This window comes from Strigops habroptila, chromosome 14, assembly GCF_004027225.2.
Source record: "Strigops habroptila isolate Jane chromosome 14, bStrHab1.2.pri, whole genome shotgun sequence".
NCBI classification, from domain to species: Eukaryota; Metazoa; Chordata; class Aves; order Psittaciformes; family Psittacidae; genus Strigops; species Strigops habroptila.
Window position 1 is genome coordinate 5,856,108 of NC_044290.2, and position 27,231 is coordinate 5,883,338.

At 49.4% G+C, this 27,231-nt stretch overlaps 3 protein-coding genes across 9 annotated transcripts in view; all 3 read left to right on the forward strand.

Annotated features, from left to right (window-relative positions):
• The window catches only part of GRB2 (growth factor receptor bound protein 2), a 59,237-nt gene extending 49,201 nt beyond the window's left edge, over window positions 1–10,036 (forward strand). For all 3 annotated transcript variants that reach the window (XM_030505721.1, XM_030505722.1, XM_030505720.1), the window contains 3 exons: window positions 3,729–3,851; window positions 6,183–6,351; window positions 7,705–10,036. In XM_030505721.1, the coding sequence (XP_030361581.1) occupies window positions 3,729–3,851; window positions 6,183–6,351; window positions 7,705–7,890 (478 nt within the window). In that variant the 3' untranslated portion in view covers window positions 7,891–10,036. The remainder of the gene's footprint in view (window positions 1–3,728; window positions 3,852–6,182; window positions 6,352–7,704) is intronic.
• On the forward strand, window positions 1,825–27,154 carry MIF4GD (MIF4G domain containing). 4 transcript variants are annotated; one of them, XM_030505716.1, is made up of 8 exons: window positions 1,825–1,836; window positions 17,376–17,379; window positions 18,273–20,205; window positions 22,788–22,924; window positions 23,679–23,788; window positions 24,079–24,234; window positions 24,953–25,045; window positions 26,188–26,538. In XM_030505716.1, the coding sequence occupies exons 4-8, from the start codon at window positions 22,843–22,845 to the stop codon at window positions 26,413–26,415; spliced, it is 669 nt and encodes a 222-aa protein (XP_030361576.1). In that variant the 5' UTR covers window positions 1,825–1,836; window positions 17,376–17,379; window positions 18,273–20,205; window positions 22,788–22,842; the 3' UTR covers window positions 26,416–26,538. The 4 variants fall into 4 exon arrangements, with proteins under 4 accessions (XP_030361576.1, XP_030361579.1, XP_030361575.1 ...); XM_030505719.1 differs by lacking the exons at window positions 1,825–1,836; window positions 17,376–17,379; window positions 18,273–20,205 and adding an exon at window positions 20,861–20,890; XM_030505715.1 differs by lacking the exons at window positions 1,825–1,836; window positions 17,376–17,379; window positions 18,273–20,205 and adding an exon at window positions 20,916–21,158 and having other exon boundaries at window positions 26,188–27,154.
• On the forward strand, window positions 11,376–18,274 carry SLC25A19 (solute carrier family 25 member 19). Of its 2 annotated transcripts, XM_030505712.1 has the most exons (7): window positions 11,376–11,460; window positions 11,597–11,728; window positions 12,218–12,373; window positions 13,137–13,307; window positions 14,205–14,388; window positions 15,513–15,643; window positions 16,755–18,274. In XM_030505712.1, exons 2-7 carry the CDS (start codon window positions 11,603–11,605, stop codon window positions 16,953–16,955), a joined length of 969 nt encoding a protein of 322 aa, XP_030361572.1. In that variant the 5' UTR covers window positions 11,376–11,460; window positions 11,597–11,602; the 3' UTR covers window positions 16,956–18,274. The 2 variants fall into 2 exon arrangements, with proteins under 2 accessions (XP_030361572.1, XP_030361573.1); XM_030505713.1 differs by lacking the exon at window positions 13,137–13,307.
• Window positions 27,155–27,231: the final 77 nt, after the last annotated feature.

Genomic DNA, 27,231 nt, shown 5'->3' on the forward strand with positions numbered 1-27,231 from the left:
CATGTGGTGATGTCTCCTGTGCTGATGATCAGTTTGTTCCGTAACCATCCATGGTACTTTGGTTTAGAGGGATAGAGCTGTCGGGATTTTGCTTTTTGATACCAAAAGGGAATGAACAAGCCTGCAAGTGGATGAATTAGGTAGTGTTCTTTAAGCATGGTTACTTTGACCTTTTCTGAAGCTGTTTAAACTGCTGATGGCAGCTGGCTGGAGTTAGCTCCATGTGTCAGCAATGCTGGGAGTCTGAACAGTGTGTTAGCAGCCCTGGGAAATTATGCAGACGTTTTTCTAGCATAATGTTTGCTTAGTTGTCATGCAGAGCTCTCTAGTCATACAGGTCATACAAACAGCAAATTGCAGGCAGCTGAGAAAGGGAATGTTCCCTTTCTCAGCCTGGGATCAAATCGTCTTGTGGGAAGGTGGCAGAAGAGCTTTTCAAGAGGATTTGGAAAGAAAGCAACTGAAAACAGCTTTAAATCCTGTCCTAGATCTGAGACTCCAGCCCCACAGCCATGTTTCTTCGTGCTTGTGTTTTGCAAATCTTAGTTTGCTTTGTAACCAGTAGCAAATGAAGCTGAAAGGAAAATGAGGTGCCTCTCAGTCACCTGGGTTCTGAGGGGTTAATCTGAATTGCGACAGCAGTTAACAAAGTAAGGGTTTAAGCAGACATAGGTGTGATACTGAGAGAAGAGCTGCAGGAAACTCTCGGCAGGGAGGCTTTTGTGAGGGCACAACAGTGAGTTCAGTGGCAGGACCACCTTGTGCTCTGTAAGGGGACAGGGGAAGAATTTGCCTGTTATGGTGTAAGTCAAGTGTGTGTTCCTAATCAGCTTTCCTTGAAGATACAGCTGAAATCTCACTTTGCACTATTGTAACATGGGTAGAACTCAGCCAAGCTAACTAGCTGTCTTCAGTAAAGCCAAAGGAATTGCCAAACTGCAGATTGAAGTGAGTGTGAGAGTGATGTGAACTCTCTGTTGTTCCATCAGTGCATCTCCCAGCATCAGCAGTAATGCCAGGAGTTGGATTTGGTTTTGCAGTGCTGACTGGCTGAGTTTCACCCACATTACAAAGCCAAGTGTTATCAAGTGTAGGGAAGCTGTGGGAATGCTGTGGTTGGTTTCTTTGGCCTAATTCTCTCTGAATTTTGACATGCTTTAATTCCTTTAATCAAATTGTACACTTGTACTTTGTAGTGATTCAGTAAAACTTACGGGAAAATAGAGGCTTCAGGAAGGATTATAGATGTGCTCTTGAGCTCTTTCAGGCTTTCCTTCTGTTGTACAGAGATGGGGGAGGTGTTTCAGGGGGGTTTTTTAAGATAAGGCTTTCATTTCCAAGTCACATGTGAGTAATTGAGACCTAATTGAGACCTAAAGAGAATGAAACCACTTTGTAAACAAGAACTATGGCAAGATACTGAAGTCATGATATAAAACTCGCTTTATGTTACGTTTGGCAGAGGCAAAATCCCAGACTTCCTTATCTTTCTGACCTTTGTGCCAAAAGCCCAGGAAACAAACTGCTGCCTCTGAATTCTGAAGGAGTTTCACATCCTGGTTTCTTGAGGTGGCTTTCTGAAGGCAGCAGAGTGCGGTGAGAGGCCAGGTAGGTGCTCCTTCTGCTGCCTCTGCCACCACCTCGGGTACCAAGAAGAGGCACAGATGCTAACCCACCAGGAAAGGACTAAATGCCATGAAGTATCACTGGAAATAGGATGCTTGTGGGAGAAAGCTTTTCCTTTCCATTTCGGGGGATAAAAAGTACACAAGAAGACTTGCAAGCAAGTCAAACATGTCTAGGTGATCATGGAAACCTCTTAAAGAGGAAGATCTGGTGACTTCGTGGCTTGGTGAAAGCTTCCACTTCTCTTAAAACCAACTGTTTCAGGGAGGATTCTGCAACTTTTTGCTGCACCAAACCCTTCAGTGTAGAAAGTAAACTTTGTGTGTGGAGCTCTTGTTACTAAATGCTCTCCTCTAAGGTCAACCATCTGCGTGGTTATAGGCTGTGGTAAGTGCTTCTGCCCTGTGTGATCGGTCCCTCAGAAATAAAAGCTGTACTTTTTGGTTGTGAAGGTGGTTCTGCTTTTCCCACCCCATGTGACCTTCCACTCAGCCCTCGTTTCCCTTTAATCTTGGAGTAGTCTGGAAATGCAGATGTAAATGTGGGTAAGAATCCTGTGACCGGGCGCTGTTGGTCAGTGCTGCCGATCTGGTTGCCCGAGGCAGGTTCACCCTTGGTGTCATGGAGGTGGTCAGCCTGCGGCTTTGACTTCTGCACAGCGGCCAAGAACCTCAGATGTGGCTTCCATGGTGCAGCTCCTCCATGTGACTGCTTGTGTGGAAGCTGCTGGATTGTCCTGACTCCAGGAGAAAGCAAGAAAACAGGCTCCGAAACAAGTATTATCAGCCTCTTCCCTAGAACCGAACTGCATGCCCAGCTCAGCACCCCTCTCCAGTGAAGCCAAGGGACATGGAGGGAGCTTTTCTCACTTGATGTACACATAACTCCACTCCTGGGACCTGCCTTAGCTTTCTGAAGTGTGATATGTGTCTTTGACCACAGTGCTGTGGGATGGGATAGAAAGATCAGACTCTGGGCTGCAGGAACAACCAGCTGCTGAGTGAAGCTACTCATTCTGCCTGAAGCACTCATGACTTAGCACCTGATCTCAAAGAGATTAGAAATTGGTTTTGATACAGAACACCCCTTCCACTTGTGCAGGATAGGTCAGTCCATAGGCAGGATCTTCTTTCTACAGCTGGGATGTTTCTGAAGAGAAACCTGTGAGTGAATTCCCAGTGTTTCCCTTGCAGCTTGCAAATACTCCAGTTCTGGTAAAGATTTCTACCCGCTAAAAGAGTGACAATAGCTTAATCCTTAATAACTTCAATGTTCTCTATTGTCTGCTCTGCATATCGTGGCTAAGGCATGGGCAGCTTCTCCTTAGGAGGCAGAACTAATAGAGGAGACTGAATTACTCCCTGCTGATTACCTTTGGGTACTAATAGTGACATAAATGCTGCTACATCATAAGAAGTTCAGTCTTGACCAGCCACCAGTGCAGGACTTCTTTGTTGTCTCTGAGTTGATGGCATCATACATTTTGGACAATTAAAACTTTGCATGTAGACCTGGCACTTTATTCCTTACTGATAGAGGAAGGGACTCGAGTTTCTTGCTTGAGCAAGGCATTTAATCTGTTTGACTTTAGGTTAAGATACCAGTGAGACCACCGCAGACATTTTAACTTTGGCCAAGCTTGTAGCCAGTTCCCAGGGTTCTCATCTTAGTCTCACCAAGCAGGACTTTGCTGTGAGGCAGTTGTGTACATCAGGTTCTTGGTGTGCTGTTTTATATGCTAAACTGCAGGTGCAAGAGGGTGCAAAACCATGTGAATAATACATGACATTTCGAGCAGGTTTTGTTTCCACCTCTGCAAATAAATCCTATAATTTGAGGAGTTCACTCTTGCCACATCTCTGCTTCACTACATTGGGTGGAATAAGGCTACTGCAAGCACCTGCTTATCAGGTTGTGGTTGCTTCATTGCCAGGAGGAAGCATTATGAAAAGCTCTGTGGTTCAGTGGCCTGTATTGGAGTGGCAGTGAGGTGCAGTGATTTCTGTTAGCAATCACTTCATCTCGGTGTGAGTAGCTACCTCTGGCTCTTCCATGAAGGAATTACAATTCTTCTCCTTCCCTGTTGTTTTGCTCCTACACAGGTGGTTTTTTGGAAAGATTCCCCGAGCGAAGGCTGAAGAGATGTTGGGCAAACAGAGACACGATGGTGCCTTCCTCATCAGGGAGAGTGAGAGTGCTCCTGGGGACTTCTCCCTCTCAGTCAAGTAAGTAATGCCCAGAAGCAACCGTGTGTGGTAATCATTCCACCTACTGCTCATATGGACGAGTGAGGAGAGGTCAGGTGATGTCAATGCTGAGGAGCAGGAATAAGCTTCCAGATGCCCTATAGCAGTTCTGTTCTTCCAGTGGTGCTTGTTTAGTCCCTCTCTAACAGAACAAATACATGTGCTCTGGTTTGTAATGAGTACAGGGCTGACCTGGTGGCATGTTTCTGGCTGGCTCATGCAATCCTGGCCACTATCTACTGGTTTGGTTTTGAGTCCCATTCCTCCTCCTTACAGCCACAAAGTGTTGTACATGTTCTCCCATCCTACTTCATTCCTCTTACGCAGTACAAGTTATTACTTTATCTTTTCTCTGTGTAGTACCCTTCCAATATGTTTTCATGTCTGCTTGGGACAGGCTTTGGGGATATTCATGTTGTCTAGCACTGGGACACGGAGGCCTTTTCGATCTCTCACAAGTGCATTCCCTGTTGGTAGAGAAACTCACTCTAACAACAGTGAAGTGAGGAGCACTTGAGTAACCATACTAGGAGGTACTGGCTGTTCACCAGCAGGAATTGCTGCTAGTTAGCCATGGCCCATATAATACCATGCTACCTGTCACCGTAAAATAGAGGTATTAAAAAGGTATGTGACTTAATTCAACGTGGGTTGGGGATGGGAGTTTTCTGTCCTCAGCAGTTGAATTTTACCTTTATTTTTTTCCTGTGATCTTCCCCTTTGCTTCGGAATCTAAACGATAGAATTTTCTTTAGAATCCTATCAATTTTTGGTTATTTATGCACAATTCCTAATCTGCTGGTGTCTGTGGCTATCAGTGATCTGTCTCAACAGGATTACTTCTTTTTCAGGTTATCTTTCACTACATTTTTAGCTTCCAGTTTATATTCCTGTCTTGAATACAATCATCTGAGCTGGAATACTAGATACAAATGGCAGCTTCACTCCAGAAAGTGCATTCCTTTAAGAAACATCAAGTCAGGCTAGCATGGCTCTGCTGCCTTTAGCTTTGTGTTGCCATCTGGTGGTAATTTCTCAGTTGATTTTTTCTCCCCTCCCTGTCTGATTTAGAAGTGTCTTTTTCCTCAACAGTGATCTGCAGGATTTAAATGGTGAGAAGCTCTCAGGTTGAGGAAGGGAGAGCAGAGGCAGTACTCAGGAGATGTTTCATGTAGGTTTATAGCCAGGATGGTGTCTGTGTGTCAGTCAGCACACAGGAGCTGTGCGCGCCAAGTGGGGAACAGTCGTCGTCTGTTTGCAGTGGTTTAGACTGAAGTAAAAATACCCATGTGCCATTCATCTGGAAAATCCCAATGGATCTCTCCAGAGTTCCCTTTATTCAGACTAAAATTGTTGGAAAAGCAGCTTCAACTGAATGGCATCGTTCGTCAGAAAGAATTGTTAACATGGAATTGAAGTTGCTGCGTTACATGTGCAGCATCCCCCTTCAAGCATGAGGGATTTGGGGTGGTTTTGTGGGATCCTTTTGTTTTGCAAGACAGTCTTTTGCATAAGTCCAGACCAGCCACCAGAGGAGACAATCCCACCCTCCCTGTGGCAGTGTTTTCCTGGGAATTTACCTACAATGGGACTGGAGCTTATGTATTACATTATCACACACACCCAGTGGTGCTGCATGAGGGACAGACTGAGACAAGTCCAGGACCACAGCAAGAGTAGCTCAAACACAAACTGGCTCGAGTCAGCTGTGAAACTGCTGTGTGTGAAGAGCCAAACCAAAACATTTGTACTGTTTGACTTCAGAACGTGGTATCTGGGGATGTGAAGTGGAAGGCACCATGGTGCAGCTACTTCAGTGTGACCTTGGTCTGGTACTGCAAAGTCCTCTGTGCGCTGTCTTCAACGACTCAGGTGACTGCATACCTACATCAAGAAGCACATGTACTGGTGCCAGCTATGTGGCAATGTAGTGTAGAATAGAAAGCTGAAATACTGCCTGTCAGCCAAAATAAAGAGTGTTTTGTAACACCAGAAATCCTTTATGAAAAGACCTCAAGGTTCTGCAAGTTCAGAGTAGTTTGAAAAGCTGGTTTTAAACAGTCCTGTTATAAGAAAAGCAAATGTGAAGCTTGCAAGATTTTTTTCAAGGTAAATTCAGTATTTGGATTCTATCTCTGATCCCTGATTTCTTTAAAATACAATTGACAAGTGGTTTTCAGATGACTTTTTACAGATACCAATTGTTACGAGCATCATTGGCAGTTTCACTGTGCCCCAAAGGACCTCTTTGTTCCTAACTGTGACATCCCAATACTTGGTGACTAACTGTGGGTTTTATGTGTTCTTCAGGTTTGGAAATGATGTGCAGCACTTCAAGGTGCTTAGAGATGGGGCTGGCAAGTATTTCCTCTGGGTGGTGAAGTTCAATTCTTTGAACGAGCTGGTAGATTATCACAGATCCACATCTGTCTCCAGGAACCAGCAAATATTTCTCCGGGACATTGAGCAGGTGCCACAGGTAAGAGAAGCGTCCTCATAGAGCACACCTTTGGACTATTGCAACCACAATCTGAAGTGGGATTGCAGCTTAGAGTAAATGAATAGGGATGGAATGAAGCTGACTGATGTTTTTATGCCTGTGGAAGTGTATCTTTAGATCCTGCAGCCAGAATTATACTGGCAAATAAGCTGGATGTTTGTGCAAAGCCTACCTGGAACTCCCTAGTCTCCACGTCAGGCAAAACATTATTGTTGCTGCTTGAACACTTGGCTTGTCTGAATGTTTATGGATACTGTTGTAGAAAGATTATCTTATTCCTGTGAGTTAAAAATGGGTTTACTCCTGGTTTAGGACATAGTAAGAAAGGAGAGTTCTATTTATACTGGTTCATAGCCAGAACTATTCCCCTCCGTAGCCAGTGAAGCTTTGGTACTGGTCTTTCCTCAGGAGGTGTCTACAGCATATGGAACATCTCCAACCTTCTGGTTTGGATCTAGCCAGTGTTAAGAGAAACCAAAACCTGCTGCTAAGTGCCAGCAGAGCAGCTTGTGGATATCTAGCTCTTTGTTTTGTTCCATTTCCCAGGGCAGTCGGAACATTATTTTGCATGTAACTGGAGCTTTTGTCAATTCTGAATAAATCCTTTTGCTTCCATGTGCAGCAGCATTCTCCTTCTAGCTTGAGGACAAGGGGGGTGGAATTCATGGTGCCCACCGGGTACCGCACACCCCCTTTGCCCCAGTTTGTCTGAACTAACATCTGGCTCTGCACTGTTGGGTCAGTGATAAACAGAGGATGAGCAAACAGCTGGCTGAAAACAGCAGCCATGAAGGTACCTTCCTAACCTCACGATTTTAAGGAATCACATGCATTTTAAATGAACCATTAGCTTTTCCATAGGAATTGAAGTATTTGCTGACCAGGCAGGATTTATTGCTATTGGAGAGTTTCAAGGAAAATCTAAATGCTAACATCCAGCTTTTAGGGTGATCTTTGGTTATCAGTAGATCAGTTATATTCACCCTGTCAGTTGGTGAACGCAGGATGACTACAAGACTATTGTATTGCAGTACATACAGATTTACAGTAGGTCAGGAAGCCTGGAAAACACTAGGAAAACATCTGACTCATCAGCTATCTTTATTTCTGCTCTTTGAAAGGAGCTTGACTTCTTCTAAGGTCTTCTATAGACTGTGCTTTCCTATTTTAGCATCTTGTTACAGATGTTGGAAGCTGTTTTGCAGGGAAACGGCACAGCCCAAATGTTCCTTGTTAAACCCTGGTGTAAGTTAAGCTCCTGCCTGAAGGAGCAGGTTTCTCGAGCGCTGGGGATGATTCTCACTTTGTGTCTCTTTCTCTTTCCCTTTCCAGCAACCCACATACGTTCAGGCCCTGTTTGATTTTGATCCCCAGGAGGAAGGAGAGCTGGGCTTCCGTCGTGGAGACTTTATCCAAGTCCTTGACAATTCTGACCCCAACTGGTGGAAGGGAGCCTGCCACGGACAGACGGGCATGTTTCCACGCAACTACGTGACCCCAGTGAACCGGAACATCTAGAGATAAATATTAGAGATTATTTAAAGAAAACAAGAGAACCAGTAAATACACATACAGAGCCTAACTGCAGCCAGTGACCTAAAATCACACGGCGATAAAACCTGAGTCACCTTTCACCGTGAGGTGATCCTCCTTCACTCAGTACGGAACTTCAGGGGCTGGGGGGGGAAGAGTTCAACTTAACACACCAAAAGTTATCTTTAAAAAGAGAAAAACAAAAAAAAGAGAGAGAAAAAGAGAGAGAAAACAATGAAAATAACAAATTTCCTCAGCTGCTCCTGGGTTACCCCCTTTCATCCACTCTTCTTGTTTCCCCCCCTCCCTCTGTCCATCAGTGCATGAAGTTTTAATGCCATATAAAGTCCTAGCCATGCAGTTAAAGGAAAAGGGAGAAACTCTGCTGGTATTTTCTCTCTCTGCAAACGGTCTTCATTTGACATGAAGGGACATGAGAGAAGAACCAAATCCACAGTCCTGCCTTTAAAACAAAACAAAAATCATCAGTCTCTGCTTTTGCCTTCAACATTCAGCTCTTCTTGCCTGGGAAAGATGAGGTGTTAATCTTAAGTTTTATTGTCTCTCCTCCTTTGGCACTTTCTTCTGAAGCTCAGCAGCTTCCAAGCAGGGGAAGGGAGAAGAGTTGTGTGGCTTTTTTGTTCTTTTTCTTTTCTTTGGAGTCACAGAGCTGCTTTGAGAAACTCCAACGTACAACTGAGATCTGTTCATGCTGTGCTGACAGCTTTTTTTGTTGTGTTCTTTTCTTAAAGGTGTACGGTTGAGCACATTCTGTACTTTTTTCCATAGTGCCTTTCCCTTCTTTTCTTTTTTTATTCTCTTTTTTTTTCTTTTAAGTTAAAAGGACAGTCCAGAACTTTTTTTTTTCCCTGCCTATGTGTAAATAAATACTTTTGGGGGAAGGGTGTAAAGGAGGGTGGTTTTATCAATGGACATTTGAGAGAAATCTACAAACAAGAGATGGAGCTTTAATCTTAAGATTTGTCTTAACTGTTGAACTTCCCTTATGCCAAGGAAAGTAAAATCAAGGCATTCAAGTGGCAACTTCTGCTGCTCAGAGGTGGGGAGCTGCAACCAGGAGCCTCAAAAGAAGTAACAGAAAGGGGGGAAGTTATGACCAGGGAAGATGAGGAAGAATATTTTGGGGAGGGGAGGGTTAAGGGGAGGGGAATTTGAGGAATAATCGCCCTGAGATGTCCTACAAAATGTACATTCCTTTGATGGAAAACTTTATAATGCAGAGAAACCTCAAGAAATAGTGCTTGAAGACAAAAACCTTTATGCTCTTAGTGAATGTCTCTACGTGATGCATGTAATCAGCCTGTCTCTTTGGCCTGGATAGGGAATATTTGCAGTCGTGTTGCTCTTGAAACGTGGGGTTGGCATCACTGTTCTCCAGTTTCTCCTCCCTCCTCAGGTCAGTGTTCCTGTTGAAGCAGATCCCCCCGCCCCGCTCCCCATTCACAGCAGGCTGTGTGATGACTGTAATCCCCACCCCGCACCAGAATGGCATTTTCTGTGGCCTCCACCAGAGCAGTGTGACATTAAATTGGACGGGAAGGAAAGCAACGGAGCCTCACTGCTCTCTGTGCCAATCTTCACTTGCATTACTTTTCCTTTTGATGGCCGTTTGGCTGGATCCCTTCACCCCACCAACGAATCCAAACCCTGCAGCGGAGATCTCCTCCCGCCCTGCCTGAGCACAGGCAATCTTTAGTTGGAGGGTGCCTTTTTTTGTACTAAGTGTTACAAATGTTTTCTTCCTGACATGGACTCTGCCTTACACTTTTAATTTTCCAGCAGATGAAAGAGAGAGCTATCCTGTAGAGTTATTACTTTCTCCCCCTCTCCTTGCTAGCTGTCACTCACTTTCTTCCTTCTTTGTAAAGTGATTGGAAGAGGAATCTATGGCATTCTACACCTGGACCATTTGATTGTTTCCTTATTTTGGAATTGGTGTATATCATGCAGCCTTGCAGACATGTGTCTTGTGTGTGTATATATATTAAAAAAAAAAATCAGTGTTTAAATAAAAAAAAAAAAAGGCCTATGTACTTAATCCTTTAACTCTGCAGCAGCATTTGGTAGATAGTAATTAACTGTGAATAATAAATATACATTGAATTCTTCACTTGAGCATCTGTCTGTTATTTCAGTTAACTGAGCAAAATGTGGCTGACGGAGGTAATGTATAGGTATTGAATTGCTAGGGGAGGGAGAAGCTGTGAGGTGTGCTCAGGCTCTTGAGCATGGTAGTTTAGTCTTGGCTGAATTCATTCCTCTTCCAAGCTAAGTCAACACAGAGCATTATGAACAGTGAGGAGGGGGAATAGGTGAGGTGCTGGCACAGGGTGCCCAGAGAAGCTGTGGCTGCCCCATCCCTGGCAGCGTTCAAGGCCAGGTTGGACACAGGGGCTTGGAGCAACCTGCTCTAGTGGAAGGTGTCTCTGCCCGTGGCAGGGGGTTGGAACTGGATGAGCTTTAAGGTCCCTTCAACCCAAACTATTCCATGATTCTTTGAATGATGATGTTGCTGTGAGGACATAAGCCCATAAGCTGAGCGTGTGGGTGGCACTGCACTGTTTCTCCCCTTGCTTTTTTCTTAGCTTTTTACCAAACAGCTCATGTGCTCTGTGGTACAGACTGCACTGCTGTAACAGAGCATGATACACCAGTTGTTTCTGGAGCATCTTGCTGAGGGGATGATGGGCACACGATGGGTGTAAGCACAGCCACCATGGCTCACACTGCTCATGAGCTTTTGCTCTGCTCCATCAGTGCCTTGCAGCCTGTTTTCCCTTCTATTGCTGAAGGAAGAGAACTGCCCAGTTGCGTGACCAAGGTGTGCAGCAGCTCTGTGGGCTCAGCCTTTCCTTTATGGTCTGAGAGCGCCTGGCAATTTTATAGTCTAATATACAACAGGAAAAAGCCCAATTGAGGTTTTGGCATGGTTTTTAACAGTTGCTTTTATTTATTATGCTCAAATATAGTCAAGGAGTGTGCAGTTGAAACGCCTGGATAGTGTTATAAGTTCTATTTTCAGTCAATATAGAAACAATGTGGTTTGGAGATCTGGCTTTTGTAATGCTGCAGCAGGACATGGTTGATCAAAACTGCTGTTTATAACTTGGTGCCTACTGAAAAGTGTAGAAAACCTTTATTCCCTTCCACTTTATAGAGGGAAGATGTTGCTATATGTGCCTGTGGAACAACAAGGCTAAGCCACAGTGGAAGAACCACCAGGAGCAAGGCCGGTTGTCTCCATGGCGTGTTCCCTTCCCGCCGGGAGCTGTGGCGTGCGGCAGGGCTGTGCTGCAGGAAAACCCTGACTCCCGGCTCCTCCGGTGCCGCCCGCCCGCCCTTGGCAGCGCCATCCCCAGCCGCCCGCCCGCCATTTTGGTACCGCGGTGCCCGAGGACTACATGTCCCGGTGCCCCCCGCGGCGCGCAGGCGCAGTGCGGCGGCGGGCGGCTGAGGAGCCCCGGCGGGCCCTGGGCTGAGGGCGGGCTGCGGCCGGCGAGCCCCGCCCGGGGTTCGGCTCCCTGCTCCCCTCCGGTGCGGGGCGCGGGTTGTGGGGCAGGGGAGCTGTGAGGGGTCCGGCGGGGTGAGGGGACGGGGTGAGGCTGCAGGCTTGCTGTGGGACGGAGCCTGTTGTCCGCGCCGCGCTCACCGAAGCCCCCGTCCCTTGCAGGCAGGCATGGTGGGCTATGACCCCGGCGCCAGGTGCGTCTCCACGGCGGAAGCGGCGGCAGCAGGATCAGCGTCTGGCTTCGTCACCCGGCTCCTCATCAGTCCCTTGGATGTCATCAAGATCCGCTTCCAGGTACCTCCCTCACGGCGTGCCGGGGGACGCGGCGTGACAGAGCCTGGTACAGAGCGGAGCGGAGCGCGTCCTGGGCGAATAGGTCACTTGTGCAACCAGGGAGCATGAAAGCTGCTCCTGAACCCTCACCTCAGGGTGTACAGGTTATGCAAGGTAGCAGAGCTATCCCGTGTCCGCTGCTTCTATTTGTATAACTTAAGTGTTTGAATGGGACCTTGTGGGCTTTATAGTTTGTTTTCCTTCTCTGTCTTTATGTATCACCTTCGCTATCTAACTGAATTTCACCATCATCCTACTGATTGCCTCGTGTTGCACGTGTGGTCTTACTCTTTTAGAGCTCTACCTAAATAACATCCCAGTCATTTCTAGGTGTGATCCCGTGGGAAGGCATTGCTTGCCTCTCAGGGCTGTGTATTCTTGAAGAGGACGCTTGAACTTGTTGAAACGTGACGTGGAATTAGAGAAAATACTCTCTCTGTTTCCCTCCAGCTTCAGATCGAGCAGCTCTCCTCCAGAAACCCAGGGGCGAAGTATCACAGCATCCTGCAAGCTGCACGGCGCATCTTCCGGGAAGAGGGCTTGGTAGCCTTCTGGAAGGGCCATGTTCCTGCCCAGTTGCTTTCAGTTGGCTACGGAGCTGTTCAGGTGAGGTGACCAGACATCACCTGGGCCCGGTGCACATACATGGGACTTTACTTTGCTCCTCTTCAGGCTGGCTGCATGGGCAGATGCAGGAAGGTCCAGGTTTCCACGGTACTGATGCAAGCCTCAAAGATGTGCAGCTGTATCTTGCTGATGGATAATTCCTAAGTTAATATTCCTGAGCTTGCTGAAGCTGGAGCACAGCTAGAGCAGACTGAGTTCTGCCTGTATCTGCTGTCACAGACAAGCCCTGTTTCTTCCTGACACTTGGCTTAGCTGTTCGTGTTCCAGACCTGTGTAGTGTTTTGCTTTTGTTCATGGCTCCCTAACAGCTTGTAAGGAAAAACCAAGGCTGATGATGGTGTTTTACACAGCATTGTTATGCTTAATTTCTAAATACTAACAACGTGTTTTGCAAGCAGTGGTTGAAAGAGGAATGGACAGCACATCTGTGGTACAGCAAATGCTCTTCAGGATATGTAGAGCATTCAAATGAGCTTTTCACAATTCAAACTGCAAGATCTAGCAGGAAGTGTCAGAGCTCAGACTATCCTGAGCACTCCCTGGGCTGCTTAGTGATCCTTACAGGTTATTCTTCGAGCACATGCATGCTCAGTGTGCAAGTTGGGAAGGACGTTTGAAGGACAGAGGGAGAAGGTGACTACAGGCGGTGGGTGGAGCTGTTCTGGTGAAATAAGGGAGGAGTGGGAGATCCATGTCAGTGATAAGCATTGACTCCGTGACCTGTGTGTGCTTGTCCTGTCAGTTCACGGTGTTTGAGAGCATGACCCAGCTGGCGCACAACGTCACCTCGTACAGCGCCCGCGACTCCTTGGTGCACTTCACCTGCGGCGGGCTCTCTGCCTGCACAGCCACTGTTGCAGTGCAGCCTCTTGACACGCTACGCACCCGCTTAGCTGCTCAGGGTGAGCCCAAGGTATGGCTTAGGGATCTTCAGGGCTTTGGGATTAGCATCCATAGCAGTAGCAATATTCCATGGGTGTGAAAATAGGAGGTTTGAAAAGCACATAACGGCCTGGGGTTAGCATAAAGGAGCAGGTGCTGTTATTGGGCAATGTTTGCGCTGTTGCCAAGTTACTCTCTGTGCTGTTGACACAGGTTTCTTAATTATGTTTTGCTGCTCCTGATTTCTGTTTGAATCCTAACAGAGGATCCAGAAGGGAGAGACTGTCCTTACCAGGATAAGTCAATTTTCATCTGGGCTGTTGGCCATTTACAAATACACTCCTCAGTCTGTTGAACATTGTGGTTTTGAAACTTTCCACTTGCACAGAGTCATGTTTAGATAATGATGGGGATGATACCTGAAACCAGTCACCTTTCACTTGAATTTCATGTGCTTATTTATGCAAGAATTGGTCTCCATGCTAATTAGATCTGTAATAACTGGGCTTATATGTGTTTATATCAGAGCCATTAGCCTGCAGTAGAATCACTATACATATTATTACATGAATTCTGTTGCAGGAGCAAGCAGAGCTGTTAAGAGAAAAACAATCAATCATGTCTGTGCCTTGTTTCCACCCCTCAGCACAGCTTGGATGTATCAGCCCAGGCCTTTCAGTGCAGAGCTAACAATCACTGAGTTAGTCTCTTGTAGCTCAGAGGCAGGTTTAGGTTTTCAGCTTACAAGAGTCACAAGGGCTGAGCTGAGAATACTCAGCTCGGTGTGAAGATGTGCAAAATCCCTTTGTTCATTGCTTTGTGCTGAAAACCAGTCCGTTGTATTTTGGGCACTGGGAAATAACCTGCCCTTTGCTTTGCTGTTTTAAGCCTCTTCCATCAGTGAATCAGCCTCTTCTTTATTGCCTAGATCTACCAAAACCTTCGCCACGCAGTGGTCACGATGTACCAGACGGAAGGACCTCGGACGTTCTATAGAGGTTTGACCCCCACAATCATTGCTGTCTTCCCAAATGCTGGTCTCCAGTTCTCCTTCTACAACATCCTGCAACAGTTTTCTGAATGGGCGATTCCAGCTGAAGGAAAGAAAGGAGGTAGGCACTTGGGACAGTGATGTCTGTGATGGGGGGGGACAGAAAGGATGGATGCTACTTTGGGAGGCTGCCATAAGCTCAGTTTTCTGTCCCATCAACCTTTTCAATACAAAAGTGTCTCAATTTCCTCCCTCTCATTCTTACCCCTTCACTGATAGTGCAAAAGTAAGTACAGTGAAGTTTACACACAGCTCCTGTCATGGAATCACCATGATGGAAATGGGGATGGATGGGAAAGTGAAGTGTCACAGGCTCGAATACTCCTTCTCGAACTGTGTCACATCACTGATCCTGTGGGAACACAGTGCAGGCATAACCTTTCTCTGCTCCATTAGTGCTGTGGGGATGGGACTCTTGGATTTCCTCAGGAAATCTGCCTGAGTTCCCAGCACAGCTGTTCCAGAAGAGGATTCATTCAGCCTCATATAAAACCACCAAGCTCTTAAGTTGATATTTTTATGATAATTTCTAGCTCCGTGATAAGAGAACCTCATCCCGATGCGACCTGTCACCTGATAGTTCTAGATCCTGGTGCCTCCCTGAGAGTGAGTGTGTGCAGCATCAGCATGTTCTTATTCCTCGATGGAATTTCTTCAATAGAGGATCTACTTTCCCAGATCATGTCTGCATGTTTAGTTTCAGATGGCAGAGGCTGATGGTGGTTGTGTGCCGGGAACTCATGTTTGTTGGGCAGAAGTTTAATGCCACAAAACTCATTTCCCACAAGCCTCTGAAATCATCAGGCAGCGCCAGCTTGTGATTTACTGCAATCCAGGATAAGAGCAGTCAGGGATGCAACATTTCCAGTGACTGGGCTTTTACTGGGGGGCAGGAAAACTTTTCCATCCACTAGTGGCAGGTTCTCTGGTGACTGGGGTTTTTTGTGCTAAGCCACTTGGCAGAGCAGGACACGATCAGTGCAATGAACCAAGATGAGCTGTTACACTCCAGCTCCAGAGGACACTGCAAACCAGATGTAGAAAATACAGACTGGAACTTTAAAGGGCCTTTCTGACCTTACTTCTTGTGGCAAGTGATGTTAACTTCAGTCTCATGATGTTTAATCCAGACTCCCTGCTCATCCTCTTTTTCCCTCCCTGCTATCTCCCCTTTCTGCTTCTCAGGCAACATTAAAAACCTCGTTTGTGGCAGCTGTGCTGGAATCATCAGCAAAACCCTCACTTATCCCTTCGACTTGTTCAAGAAGCGACTGCAAGTGGGTGGCTTTGAGCAGGCCCGGGCGGCCTTTGGGCAGGTGAGAAATGTTGGAATTCTCTGATTTTTAGGAATATGGATTTGTGAGACAATCCAGAGCCAGTCCACCAGCGGTGATTCACCAGTGGTACCTCTTGTGTTCGTATTTGGGTTGAGAGCTCCCGGGGAACTTGCTGTCACCCACCTCCACGTGTTGGCTGTCTTGAAGCTGGGGATGACTGAAGCAGGAAACAGGGGTTTGATAGACTTATTTACTAGTTGCAGCTTGGTAGTTCTGGTTCAGGACCACATTCCTGGCAGAGGATGACACTGGCTTTGTGCTGGGATCGCCTGGCTGTCAGGATCCTCTTCTGCAATTAGTATTTTGACACAAGGAATGGGCACCAAGTGTTGAGCGTATGTCTTATGTACCAGAACATCCTGAAATTCAAAGCAAATTAAATACTTCTGGTGTTCTTTAGCACCATCCTCTGTGCTCTATTTGTCTTACAGTGTATTTCGAGGTGAAAACTGTAAGACAAATACAGATCCTTCAAGGAACTATCTCTTTCTTTCCACGACATGTGGAAAATGTCTTTTTTTTCCTTCACATTGCTTGGATCTGAGAAGCAAATCAGTCTGTACCTTAAGAAACTCTGAGATAAGAACTTGAAGTATTAACCCATTGCATTTGATGCTTTTCCAGTGAGGTTCAGAACTTGTTCTTAGCACCGACGTGGCCCAGGATGTTAAAACTTCCCTGTGACACGATGACATGCAGATGGCTGGTTTTGAGGCTTGTGTTTTCTTTCTGTCAGGAAACTGGAAAAGTCCCTTTTTAGAGAGTGAAGGGGATGGAAAACAGCAGCACAATCTGAAATAACCACTTCACAAACTGGTACCATGAATAATACATGCGGTTGCAGCAGAAAGATTTTAGGGCCGCTCAATTAGAATGATCTGCATAAGCCATTGCTGACGCAAAACACGTGGTTTTCCTCTACCCCACTTGCTACAAACTGGCTCTCTGAAGCTTTCATTTTAACAGCCAGAAAGGTATCTCCAGGCTGCACATCCCGTTTCTGTGGGATGTTTGGGGATCTCTGTGTTCTTTTCCAGGTAACGTTGTCCTGGAGGTTCCTTGTTTAACCTTTTGGCCGTGTCTCTCCCAGGTGCGGATGTACAGCGGTCTCCTGGACTGCATAAGGCAGATCATGCGAGAGGAGGGCCCGGGTGGATTCTTTAAGGGCCTCTCCCCCAGCTTGCTGAAGGCTGCTGTCTCCACTGGCCTTACCTTCTTCTGGTATGAGCTGTTCTGCAGCCTCCTGTGTTCCCTGAAGACCACCGACAGCATTGCAAGGAAGGAACGCTGAAAGGGGCATGTCTGTGGCTACCCGGTGTTCTCCTGGAGGAGGGGAAACTGCTGGGCTTTGCTCTGTCACGAGCATGTTGGGAATGTCAGAGTTCCCAGAGCTCCACCAGCCTGTAGGAAATCACCTCCTGGGACCAAGCAGAAGGAGAAGGCAGCTGCAGTTCTGCTGAAGACACTGAACTGCTTTGCTGGAAGCTGTTCAACTGAGCACTTTTTTCCTCTGTCTCCTCTAATATCAGCACACATTTAGTGGGGAGAGGGGGGGGGAACCAAGCAGAAAACTACCTTCACTGTGCTGTGAAGAGGCACCTGATACAGTGGGTGGATTCCTGTGCTTGCCCGGGATCACAGATTGGGATCCTGGTGTAGATGGTGCTGCTTATCCAACCTAACAGCACTTCCTATGGCCGCATCCGCACAGCTGTGTGTCCTTGCTCTCTGACCTGCTGTTTGCACCGTGTTCTTTCCTTGGTGTAGCACTGAGTTGCTGTTGTGAAGCCAGTTCAAACCTTGTTCATGTCACAGAACCTCAGTTTCCCTTTTCTTTGCTGCCAGCTGCTGCTTCTTGCTGACCACTTGAATCAGCCACCCGAAACACAGCATCTTCTGCTGGATCACACCCAAACTTGCTCTTCCTTTAACTCTGATGAGCTTGATTGTATCCAAAGTGCCCGTTTCTCTTCTTGCACATCTTGCCACACATCTCTTGGGGTTCTGCATTGCCTAGGCACACGTTTGCAACTCAATCTGCAGATTAAGAACCCCTCTTTAAGGGGATTAAACGCACAAGCCCAGTTCTTACTTCAGGGTCCTTTGCTTCAATGCAGGGAGTAACCAAATGCTGTGTAGGGTTCTAGAAATATTTAATCTAAGTGGGACTAATGAAGGAAAAAGTCCTGTGGAAACTAGTAAATGTCTTTTTTTATCGTTATTATTACTATTTAATACCACCTTTGAATGTTTCCAGCAAGTATTTCTGCTCAAAACCTTTCTGAATCTCACTCCTGCTGTGGTGCTAATAGATGAAAGTGTTTTGACAAGATAAGCTGGAGTGAGAGAACTGAGCATCAGCTGGGAATTGCTTGGCTCAGCACGGTGTTTGACAAGGAAAGGGTGATGGAATTAGAGCTGGAGAAGTGGTTTTCTGGCATTTCAAAGGTTTTAGGAATGCTTTAAAAACCCAACAAAGCAACGACCCAGCAGCTCTGATTTACGTAATGGGGAAAAGAGGGAAATTACTTTCTTCCTCCTCTTTTACTCTGTTTTTCCAAGCAGGGTGTGGTTGGACCAGTTGTGGAAGGCAGGCTCCGAGGAGGAGGAACAAAAGCATGTTGGTGATCTGGCGAGTGGTGGATGGGGCAGAGCACTGCTGTTGTTCAGAGGATGGTTTGATGGCTCTTCACGTAGAGCTTTCCATGCCTCTTTTGCAGTATCCAGGGTGTTAATCCTCAGTGTTGGCCACATTCCAGCGTGACCAATTCCATTCTGCTGATGCAACTTCTGGCAATGTTGAGCATATCAGCACTGCTCACTTACCCTGTGCTGTTGTGAGAGGCTGGTTTCAAAGAGCGCACTGGTTTCACTGGTGTCTGAGGTATCTAAGAGAGATTCCTTGCAAGCCCAGGCCAAATAACTTGGTGTCTGCTGTGCTTTGAGATCGTGGAGCGTGACGTGGCTGTTTGCAGGTGACTTTGAGAGCTATTTAAAGTTAAATCCACAGAGCAGTGGTGGTGGCAGGCAGGAGGCTTAACACAGGAGCCTTGAAGAGGGACTATTAGCTGCATGTGCTCCAAAAACGCACAGTTTTGGTTAGAGGAGATAATACAAAGAATGTGAAGTGTCTCAAAGTGCCTCAATCTTAGTGGCATTTTCCTGTGTTGTTTAGGCTGAGATTCCCCCAAAATCTTCATAACAATATTTTGCCTTTGTTTCTTGTTCATCTGTTGTTCTTGGAAAGACATCACAGGCAGTGGTGGACTTACCCTCATGACATCCTTCCACTGAGAGAAACGTCTCATTGTGAAACAGGGTCAAACAGGTTGGGGTTGTCACTGTCTTTTGGCTGCTGGTACAGAGGAATGCTGTCATGGATAGCAGGGACAGGAGTGGCCACAGCAGGTTTTTGGTGCTGACTTAGGCTTCCATAGGAAATGAGGCCTCATCCATCCTGTCTAAACCTTACAAAACTCTTTGTTTTTCACTTCATATCAAAGAGCTGCTGTTAAACTGCACAAAATAGGGGGAAACTGGTGAGGAACTCAGCAGTGGGAATTGCAGCTCTGGAAGAGGGGGGAGTTGCTTTGGTTGGCACAGGGGTAAAAGAAAGAACAGAAGACTGTGCTCTGCTGAGACAGTGCTCCTCAGGTGTGCTGTGGAGCTTGAAGTGATGCAGCTTTGGGGTGTGCAAGTTGGCTGTGCCACAGGGAGAGCAGCGCTGGAGGGCACAGAGCAGCTTTTCCTTCTGGGATAGTTTGTTCCTCCACTCTGCATTAGATGCGCTTGCCTCCATCCAACAGATAGCAACGTTGGAGTTGAAGCTGTGCCAGTCTGTGGAAGAGACATTCCTGGTCAGGAGCTTCAGCACATGGCCTGGTTTGGTGTTTTCCCTTTGGGAATGCCTGGTTTAGCGCTAGGAGTACAGGGCTTGCTTGTGATGCTGTTTGAAGCCAAGATTCCTTGAATCTGAGGAGCAGGAGATAGGAGACATCCATAGTCACCTTGTTCTCTGCTGTGCTGGGCCAGATCTGCTCTTGGATACTCTGCACACCAGTTCATAGTCACGATGAGTGACTCGCTGTGACTCTGTGCTGGCTTTTTCCCATTGGGATGGCTGGGATTTCCCTCTGATGTCATGCTGGCAGCGGGGATCTGTGTTGCCTGCAGTCGTGTTAGTTTTCTAATAGTGCCTTGTACCATCAGAACATCCAAAAGCCCTTCAGCAGGGAAAGCCAAGCTGTGCCGTGGTTGTCGCTCTTAGCTGGCCTCGGGCAGGAGGACATGGACACGGTGTCCTGCAGCACCAAGTCCTGGGACATTCTGTTCTTGGAATGCTCCTCCAGAGCGTGGTTTGTGAAAAGCAGTGAGTGTTTGACAGTCAGGCTCGGAATAGGTTGTACTTCGTTTGGGTTTAAGTTTCTCATGTGATGTAGTTTGATTCTTTGCAGCGTTTCTTTGTGTTTCCTGAGTGGATCTTTTGCAGCTGCTGTTGTTGGAAAGTGTCCGAGCACAACGTGTGCTACCTTGGAGAAAAGGTACATTAAATCCTTGGTTATGCTCCTGTCTGGCTGCAATTTGATTATTCCTTCCCTCCTAGTGTGATGTTCAGCTGGATCCTATGGGATCACCATGGGCCCCCTCCTGCCCTGGGGGAGGACAGCCAGGCCCAGGGTGTGGGGCAGCAGGAAGGTCTGGTTTTCCCTATCTCTGGCTCCTGGGAGCCGTTCCATCCCCTCTGGGATACAGGGTGATGCTCTGGGTATAGCTGCGCCCAGAGGCGGATCAGCGGAGGGGGGTCTCCAGCCCAGTCCCACCGCTGTGCCCCAGAGGGTCTGTTGGAGCCCCGCAGTGGGTCCTGCGCCCCGCACGGTGGTGGATGAGTCCTGGCTTGGTCTGTACCGAGCCGGAAAGTTCCCAAACCACTCATTCTGGTTTCCTGAGCTGTGCCTGGCCGCTCTGCTCCCAAGTGCTGCCGAGGCTTCACCCATTAAGGGGCTGAAACGGTTGGGAATGAAGACTGCGAGGATGCTCCCGTTGCACTGAGTTGGTTTGACTCATCTCCCCTTCCCTGATACTTTGCCCATGTGTTTCTCCGCGCCGCTCGCTGCAGCCTGCCCGGGCCGGGGGGGGACCGCACTGACCGCGGCTCGCACCGGGATAGCGGCAGCGGGGTGGGGGGAGGCCCGCCCGGTTCTCCCGCCGTGGGACCGGCACACAGCGGTAAGTGCGGCCGCTGGGGGGTGCCGGGGGAGCCGCGGTGCCCCGGAGCTCGCAGGCGGTGGCGCTGCGGCCGCGGCTCGCCCGGCCCGGCCCGGCCCGGCCCTCCCCCGGCTCGGGCGAGGAAATGACCTAAGAGGAAACCGGGGCCGCGGCGGGAGGCAGCGGGGCCGCGGCGGGAGGCAGCGGGGCCGCGGCGGGAGGCAGCGGGGCCGCGGCGGGGCCCGGGGCGCTCCGGCGATGCGGAGGAGCCAGCGGGGCGGCCCGGCAGGTCGGTGGCTCCCCCCCCCGCCCTGCCCTGTCTGCGGGGCGGGGGGTCCCCCGGGGCACAGAAGGGGGCTCGGTGCTGCGGGTGCCATCGGTGGGGATGGGACGAGGGTCCCGGCGGGTTGGTTGTGCCCCTCGGAGGAGACTCGCTGCTCTTCTCCCTCTGCTTGTGGGGCCGCGGCACATCCTGCCCTTCCCGCCGGGATCGACGCGCTGGGACGCAGCCAGGCGAGGACACCAACCGCATCAGTCCCCAGGTCTAGTGGGGACCGCTGGCAGAGGAGTAGTTGGTACTCACGGGTATGCTGTGCCCAGTGTCACCCACCGCCACCAGCCCTTCAGACGCAGTGGTCCTGGCTGGTTTTACACTCACGGGCTGTGGGCTGCGCAGGGCAGGGTTGTTTGGCACAGCAGCTCCAAGCAGCCGTGCCCAGCCCCGGGGATGCTCTGGGAGAGGCGCTGGGCGGTGGTGACAGACGCTGCCGGACGGGATCGGGCGCTGAGCTGTCGCCAGGTTCCTCCAGCGCAGCGATGCTGCCGGTGGGACGCGGGGCTGGAGAGGCCGGATGGGAAGGTGTTTGTCACCCAGGCATGGCACGGAGGGCACAGAGCTGCTTGTGAATCCAACCGGAAAAGACACCTCAGTGCTGGTCCCGCAGGTAACCCTGTGTCGGTGGGAGCTTTGGCTGTGGGAGCAGCGTTGGCAGTTGTCACCCCATGGGGCAGGGGCTGCTCTGGGCCTTGCAGAGGGGCAGGAGAGGAGGGCACAGCCTCTACCTGTTGCTCCGAGGTGCTATATGTGTGTGTCCCATGCCTCTAAAGGACGATGGGCTCTTTGGCTTTAATCCCTGTCAGGACCTATTTGCAGCGAGGGGTGAGTAACAGACAAGGAATTTCAAGCTGGCAAAACCCATTTGGCCGAGTGCCCTCTCCATGTGGGCCTGGCCAGCCCAGCAGTTTGTGTTCAGCACATCATCTTGTATGTGTGTTTGTCAGGGAAAGCCCTTTCTCTCTGTGCCATGTTACTCTATTGCTGTCTTTAGTGTATCACAAACTAATCTGGAGGCTCTTTAGGAGCAGCGCTGGTCCTGCAGAGAGCTGTGCTTGGCTGCAGTGGGATGGGAGCTGGTGCTGTTGGGGATTTGGCTGCAGAGCTTGCTGTGTCTCGCTGAGGGAGCCTGACAGTGGTGCAGGAGGTGTTCTGGATGCTTAGGTGCTGGGTTTGGTTCTTCCCAAGCTTTTGTGTGACACCAGTTGAGCTGGTGTGTTAAAAGCACAAAGAGCGGCTGCACAGGGTGCTCCTGTGTGTGTTTCCCTGTGATACAGCCACAGGGAAGCCGCCTGAGGCGAGATAGGTGTATTTTGGGGCTGCCTTGGTGTGCTGCGCTCTTTGAATCTGCAGATCAACAGACTGCAACACACGTTTCATATCAGAAGAACATAAAGGCTTTGAAGATTAAGTCGTATCATAGGAAACAAGGCTCAAAGAGATGGGGAGCAAGGCTTTGCTCAGATGGAGGGCTGGTGCGAGCTGTCAGGATAACAGCCTGTGCTCCAGCACTAGATGGGATTTACCAGTGGCTGGGTGAAGGTCTGCCTCTGTCCAACGAAGTTCTGTGTGCTCTTTCCCCAGGGACTGTCACTAGCCCATCCGTTGCCCTGACTCTTGCCCTTGGAGGAAGCCAGTCATGGGGGAAACAGGCAAAGAAGAGTATAAAATACAGTCGTTCGACACCGAGACGCAGAAGCTGCTGAAAACAGCCCTCAAAGGTCAGCAGCTTTTGTACTTGCTCCTCTGCTGCAGCTTGGCTGGCACCTGAGGCTGAACCCCTGTAAGGAACACCCAGTGCTAAGGGTAGAAAAGCTGTTCCATAAACACTGTTCATCCCCGACTGGGTCCTGTTGGTGAATCTTCTCCAGGAAGGTCTTTGCTCCCCACCTCTTCTCACCCCCTCGCCTCCGCAGTGTTTAATGCTGCGGATGTTCAAACTCAGCTCCTGGTTCTCATCGTTGGGGTTCTCTCTGATTTCGGGGTACCCCCTCTCCTGCTCTAACCCAGCATCTCTGCCCAGACCTGGCCTCTCACCCCTCTCCAGTGCCCCATTCCTGCTCTCTGCCCCTCCACACCATGGGGCCACCTCCTCCTCCTGGCCCATGGGGTCTCCTGCTCACTGGTCACATCTCTGGCCAGAGCCCTGCAGGAGTTTGCCCATCTGGCTCCCACTAACCCAGCTGCGAAGCAGTGCTGGGATTTCACATTCAGATCAACTTGCTTCCTGTATTACCTGCTTTCTCCATCGCTTTCCCATCATGACAGCTCTGTCTCCAGCCTGGAAGGACCATGCACCACTAGAGCTGGTGTGTGAAAGAGGCTGGGACTCTCGATGTGGGAGCAAGCAGGAGGTTTTGCACCATATAACATGGTTGTAGCAGGCCCCACGCTGACCTTGGTTGCTTTCCAGGTGCTCCAAAGCAAGCAGGGCACAAAGAGTGCTGGATGCTGACATGTTTCTCCTCTCTGCAGACCCCAGCAATGTAGACCTGGAGAAAGTGGCCAACATTATAGTGGACCAGTCCCTCAAAGACTGCTTGTTCAGCAAGGAGGCAGGGCGCATCTGCTACACCATCATCCAGGTGAGAGCTCCTCGTGCCTGGTCCTTGGGCTGGGCCAGGAGAGGCTTTGTCCCAGCCCTGTGCCATGATCCAACTCTTCTGCTGCTTGCCCTGTGCAGTGGCAGCATCCATACAAGCAGCCAGTGAGCACGGGCAGTTGGCTGCAGCTTTCCTGCCTCTCTGGGCAGTCACAGGACGGTGTCTGTGTGGTCCTGTATCCCCCCAAGTAGCAGCATCCCCCAGGTAGCAGCATCCCCCTGCCCCTTTCACCCCCCAGTTCATGCCTCCATCCTGCTTTTGTGGGCTCGTAGGCAGAGAGCAAACAAGTTGGGCAGAGCATCTTCCGGAGGAGCCTGCTGAACCGGCTGCAGCAGGAGTACAAGGACCGGGAGGAGCTGCGCACCCGCTCGCTCCAGGCCTGGATCTGCTACGTCACCTTCATCTGCAACATCTTCGACTACCTGAGGGTGAGGAACAGGAGCTGCTGCTGCTGCCTGCGGGTGCCACAAGGGCCCCGGGTGTGCAGAGGTGCCAGGGCTGGGGTGGTGGATGGGTGCTGAACGGAGCCTCAGGGCCATGGCTCAGCAGTGGGAGCCAGAGCTGGTTCTCAGCACAAGGATGCTGCAAGAACTGGTGCTACCTACAGGCAAGCAAAGAGGTTTGAAGAGGCAGAGCCCTCTCTGGCAACAGTCACAAAGTCTGAGCTTCCCTGTTTTGTACCTGGTGTTTGAAATCCCCTGTTTTGCCTGCTCCCAGATGTCCCAGATTGAACTAGTTTAGTCCTGGGGGGACCTGTGGGTGCTGATACAATTTCTAGCCCATGTACTGACAGAGGTCGTCTGCAAGCCTTTGCTGCAGTGTGTGTGCTGGGAGTAGATGTAAAAATGATGCAAACAGAGCTGCAGGCAGGAAAATGCTGTTGCAACAAGTGCATTTCCCATGGCTACCTGCTTACACTTAAAAATAGATGGTTTTCACATCATTGTGCAGCTTCTCTGGCTCCTGGAGGCTCAAGTGTCTGCTCTCCTGCGTGAATCCCACCAATAGAGAGTTTAGCAGCACAACTAAATGCTGCTCCCTTCTTTGAAGAGCAGCAAGGGGACAGCTATTTAGAATAGCTGCAGACTCCCCCCTTTCTGCCCCCTTTCTGCCCCCAAGCTGACCATGGCTCCTGCCTCCTTGCAGGTGAACAACATGCCCATGATGGCTCTGGTGAACCCCGTTTACGACTGTCTGTTCCGGCTGGCACAGCCCGACAGCCTGTGCAAGGAGGAAGAGGTGAGTGCAGAGAAGAGGGATGCTGATGTGCCAAGGACCAGCGAAAGGCACAGCCCGGGGGGATGCAGGAGGGAGAGCTGCCTCCTGGGATGTGCTGGAAGGAGACCTGCCGGGCAGGAGGGTTTGCAGAGAGGAAGCAGGATGGAGGTGCTGGTTGGGACTCCCTTGCCCAGGCTGCGCGTCCTCCCTTGGGGCAGCTTTTCCCCTCCGTTGCCCAAATGTCATCACTGGAGATGCAGCAGCACACCTGGAAGCAGGGATTGTCTGCTGCTACACAGGTTCAATCCCATCATGTGAGAAAAACACTGACGATTCCCCCATTTTCACAGAATCCAGCTGCTTTTCCAGCATTCCCAACTGCTGGACATGTGGAAAAGCAGCTGCCACAGTGATATGCTGGGGCACTGGGAGGTGGTGGCAGGTAGCTGCTGTGGCTGTGCAGGGTGGCTCTGTGTCCCCACAGGTCCCAGGCTGTGCTCTGTGATGCTTTGTGTGGCTGCTGCTCACCTGCCCGGGGCTGCAGCATTGATGCTGAGCCAGACCCCCGTGGGCTGGAGAAGGATCTGTTGGAGCTGGAGCTTCACACAACCTGTGTGGGGCATGGCAGAGCCAGGCGAGGGGCTCCTATAGAACGTAGGGGCCTTGGATGGGCCCTTTGTGGTTTTTCTTCCCTTTCAGCACAACCCTCCCACCCCTGCAGCCCATTGACTTTCTCCTCTTCTCCAAAGACCAGTTAGTGCCTATTTCCTGCAAATCACTGGGCTTTATAAGAGCTTTAGTGCACGTTCCAAGCACTTCCCTCTGTTCTTGGAGGCACCTTCAGCCTCAGGTTCAGCCTTGCCATCATCTCTTGGCCATCCTGCAGGAAATTAATGGTTTTCCACCCGTTGTGGGTGCATTTCTCTGGCAGTTTTATCTGAGAGATGGGAGTTGAGGATGTGCTTTTCCAGTGCTTTTGCCAGAAGGGACATTGAGCTTCTCCTGCATCACAGCAGCTTTGGGGAAGCAGAACCATCACCTGTTGGAAATCCAGAACAGAGAGAACAGGATGAGTTGGTCCATAAGTGACTGATGGGGACCTCTAGAGATGTGCCAAAGCTCTTCATTCCCTTCTACTCAGCCATCTTCTCTTCCTTCTGAAGGTGGACTGCTTGGTCCTACAGCTCCACCGCATCGGCGAGCAGCTGGAGAAGATGAACTCCCAGCGGATGGACGAGCTCTTCTCCCTCCTCCGGGACGGTTTCCTCCTGCAGGAAGGGCTCAGCTCCCTGTCCCAGCTCCTGCTGCTGGAGATCATCGAGTTCCGAGCTGCCGACTGGAAGATGACGGACGCTGCCCAGAAGTACTATTACAGTGAAGTGACGGATTAAGCTCTGCAGCAGAGGGGAGACGTCCCCAGCACCTTCACCAGCAAGCTTCATACCAAGTTTGAGTTTCTTTTCACATCAATGTTCTTCTAGCACTTCCTATAAATCGGATTGATACTGGGTAGAGCCTCTGGGCACTCTGTGAGGCTACAACTGGTGCTAACCTGACTTCGGAGGTTGGGAGAGGTGGGAAGGGCACGTTTAACCCAGGAATTCTACCACTGATTTTGGCTAATATTAGGCTGCTGCCAGCAAAGAGCAAGCTTTGAGTTTCCAGCTCAAACCAGCATTTTCTGAGTGTTAAAAGCACAATTTAGGCTGAGAACATCTTGGTTTATCCAAGAGCTGCGGGAGGCAGAGGGGAAATCCATCCCAGCTCAGGTTGTACGCGGTTCTCTGGGACAAGCCACACAGAACACTGTGGCCTCACAAACAGCTCAACCAAGTGCTGTTTTCCCAGGCTCCTTCCAGCACCTGCGTGCACACAGCCACGAGTACCTGCCCCAGGGCTCTGGTGGTTGGTTCTACAGAACACAACTACTCCCATGTCGTTCCTTGCTACATGTGCAGGTCCCTGAGCACACGTAGCCAGGAACAGGTTTTGTAAGTTTTATACAACAACTGTTGTGTTTTATCAGGCTTTAGGGAGTTTCAACTACGGAATGTTTCTTATCATAGACAAAGCAAAACAACAAAATAGTCTATTGAAGGATTTTTTTCTAATAAAAGTTTTCCACTAACATGCCCTGCTTTCTCTCTGCACAGCTGCTGAGCTTTACTTAAAGGTTACTCCTGACTTAAGGCTTCAATACTCATTTT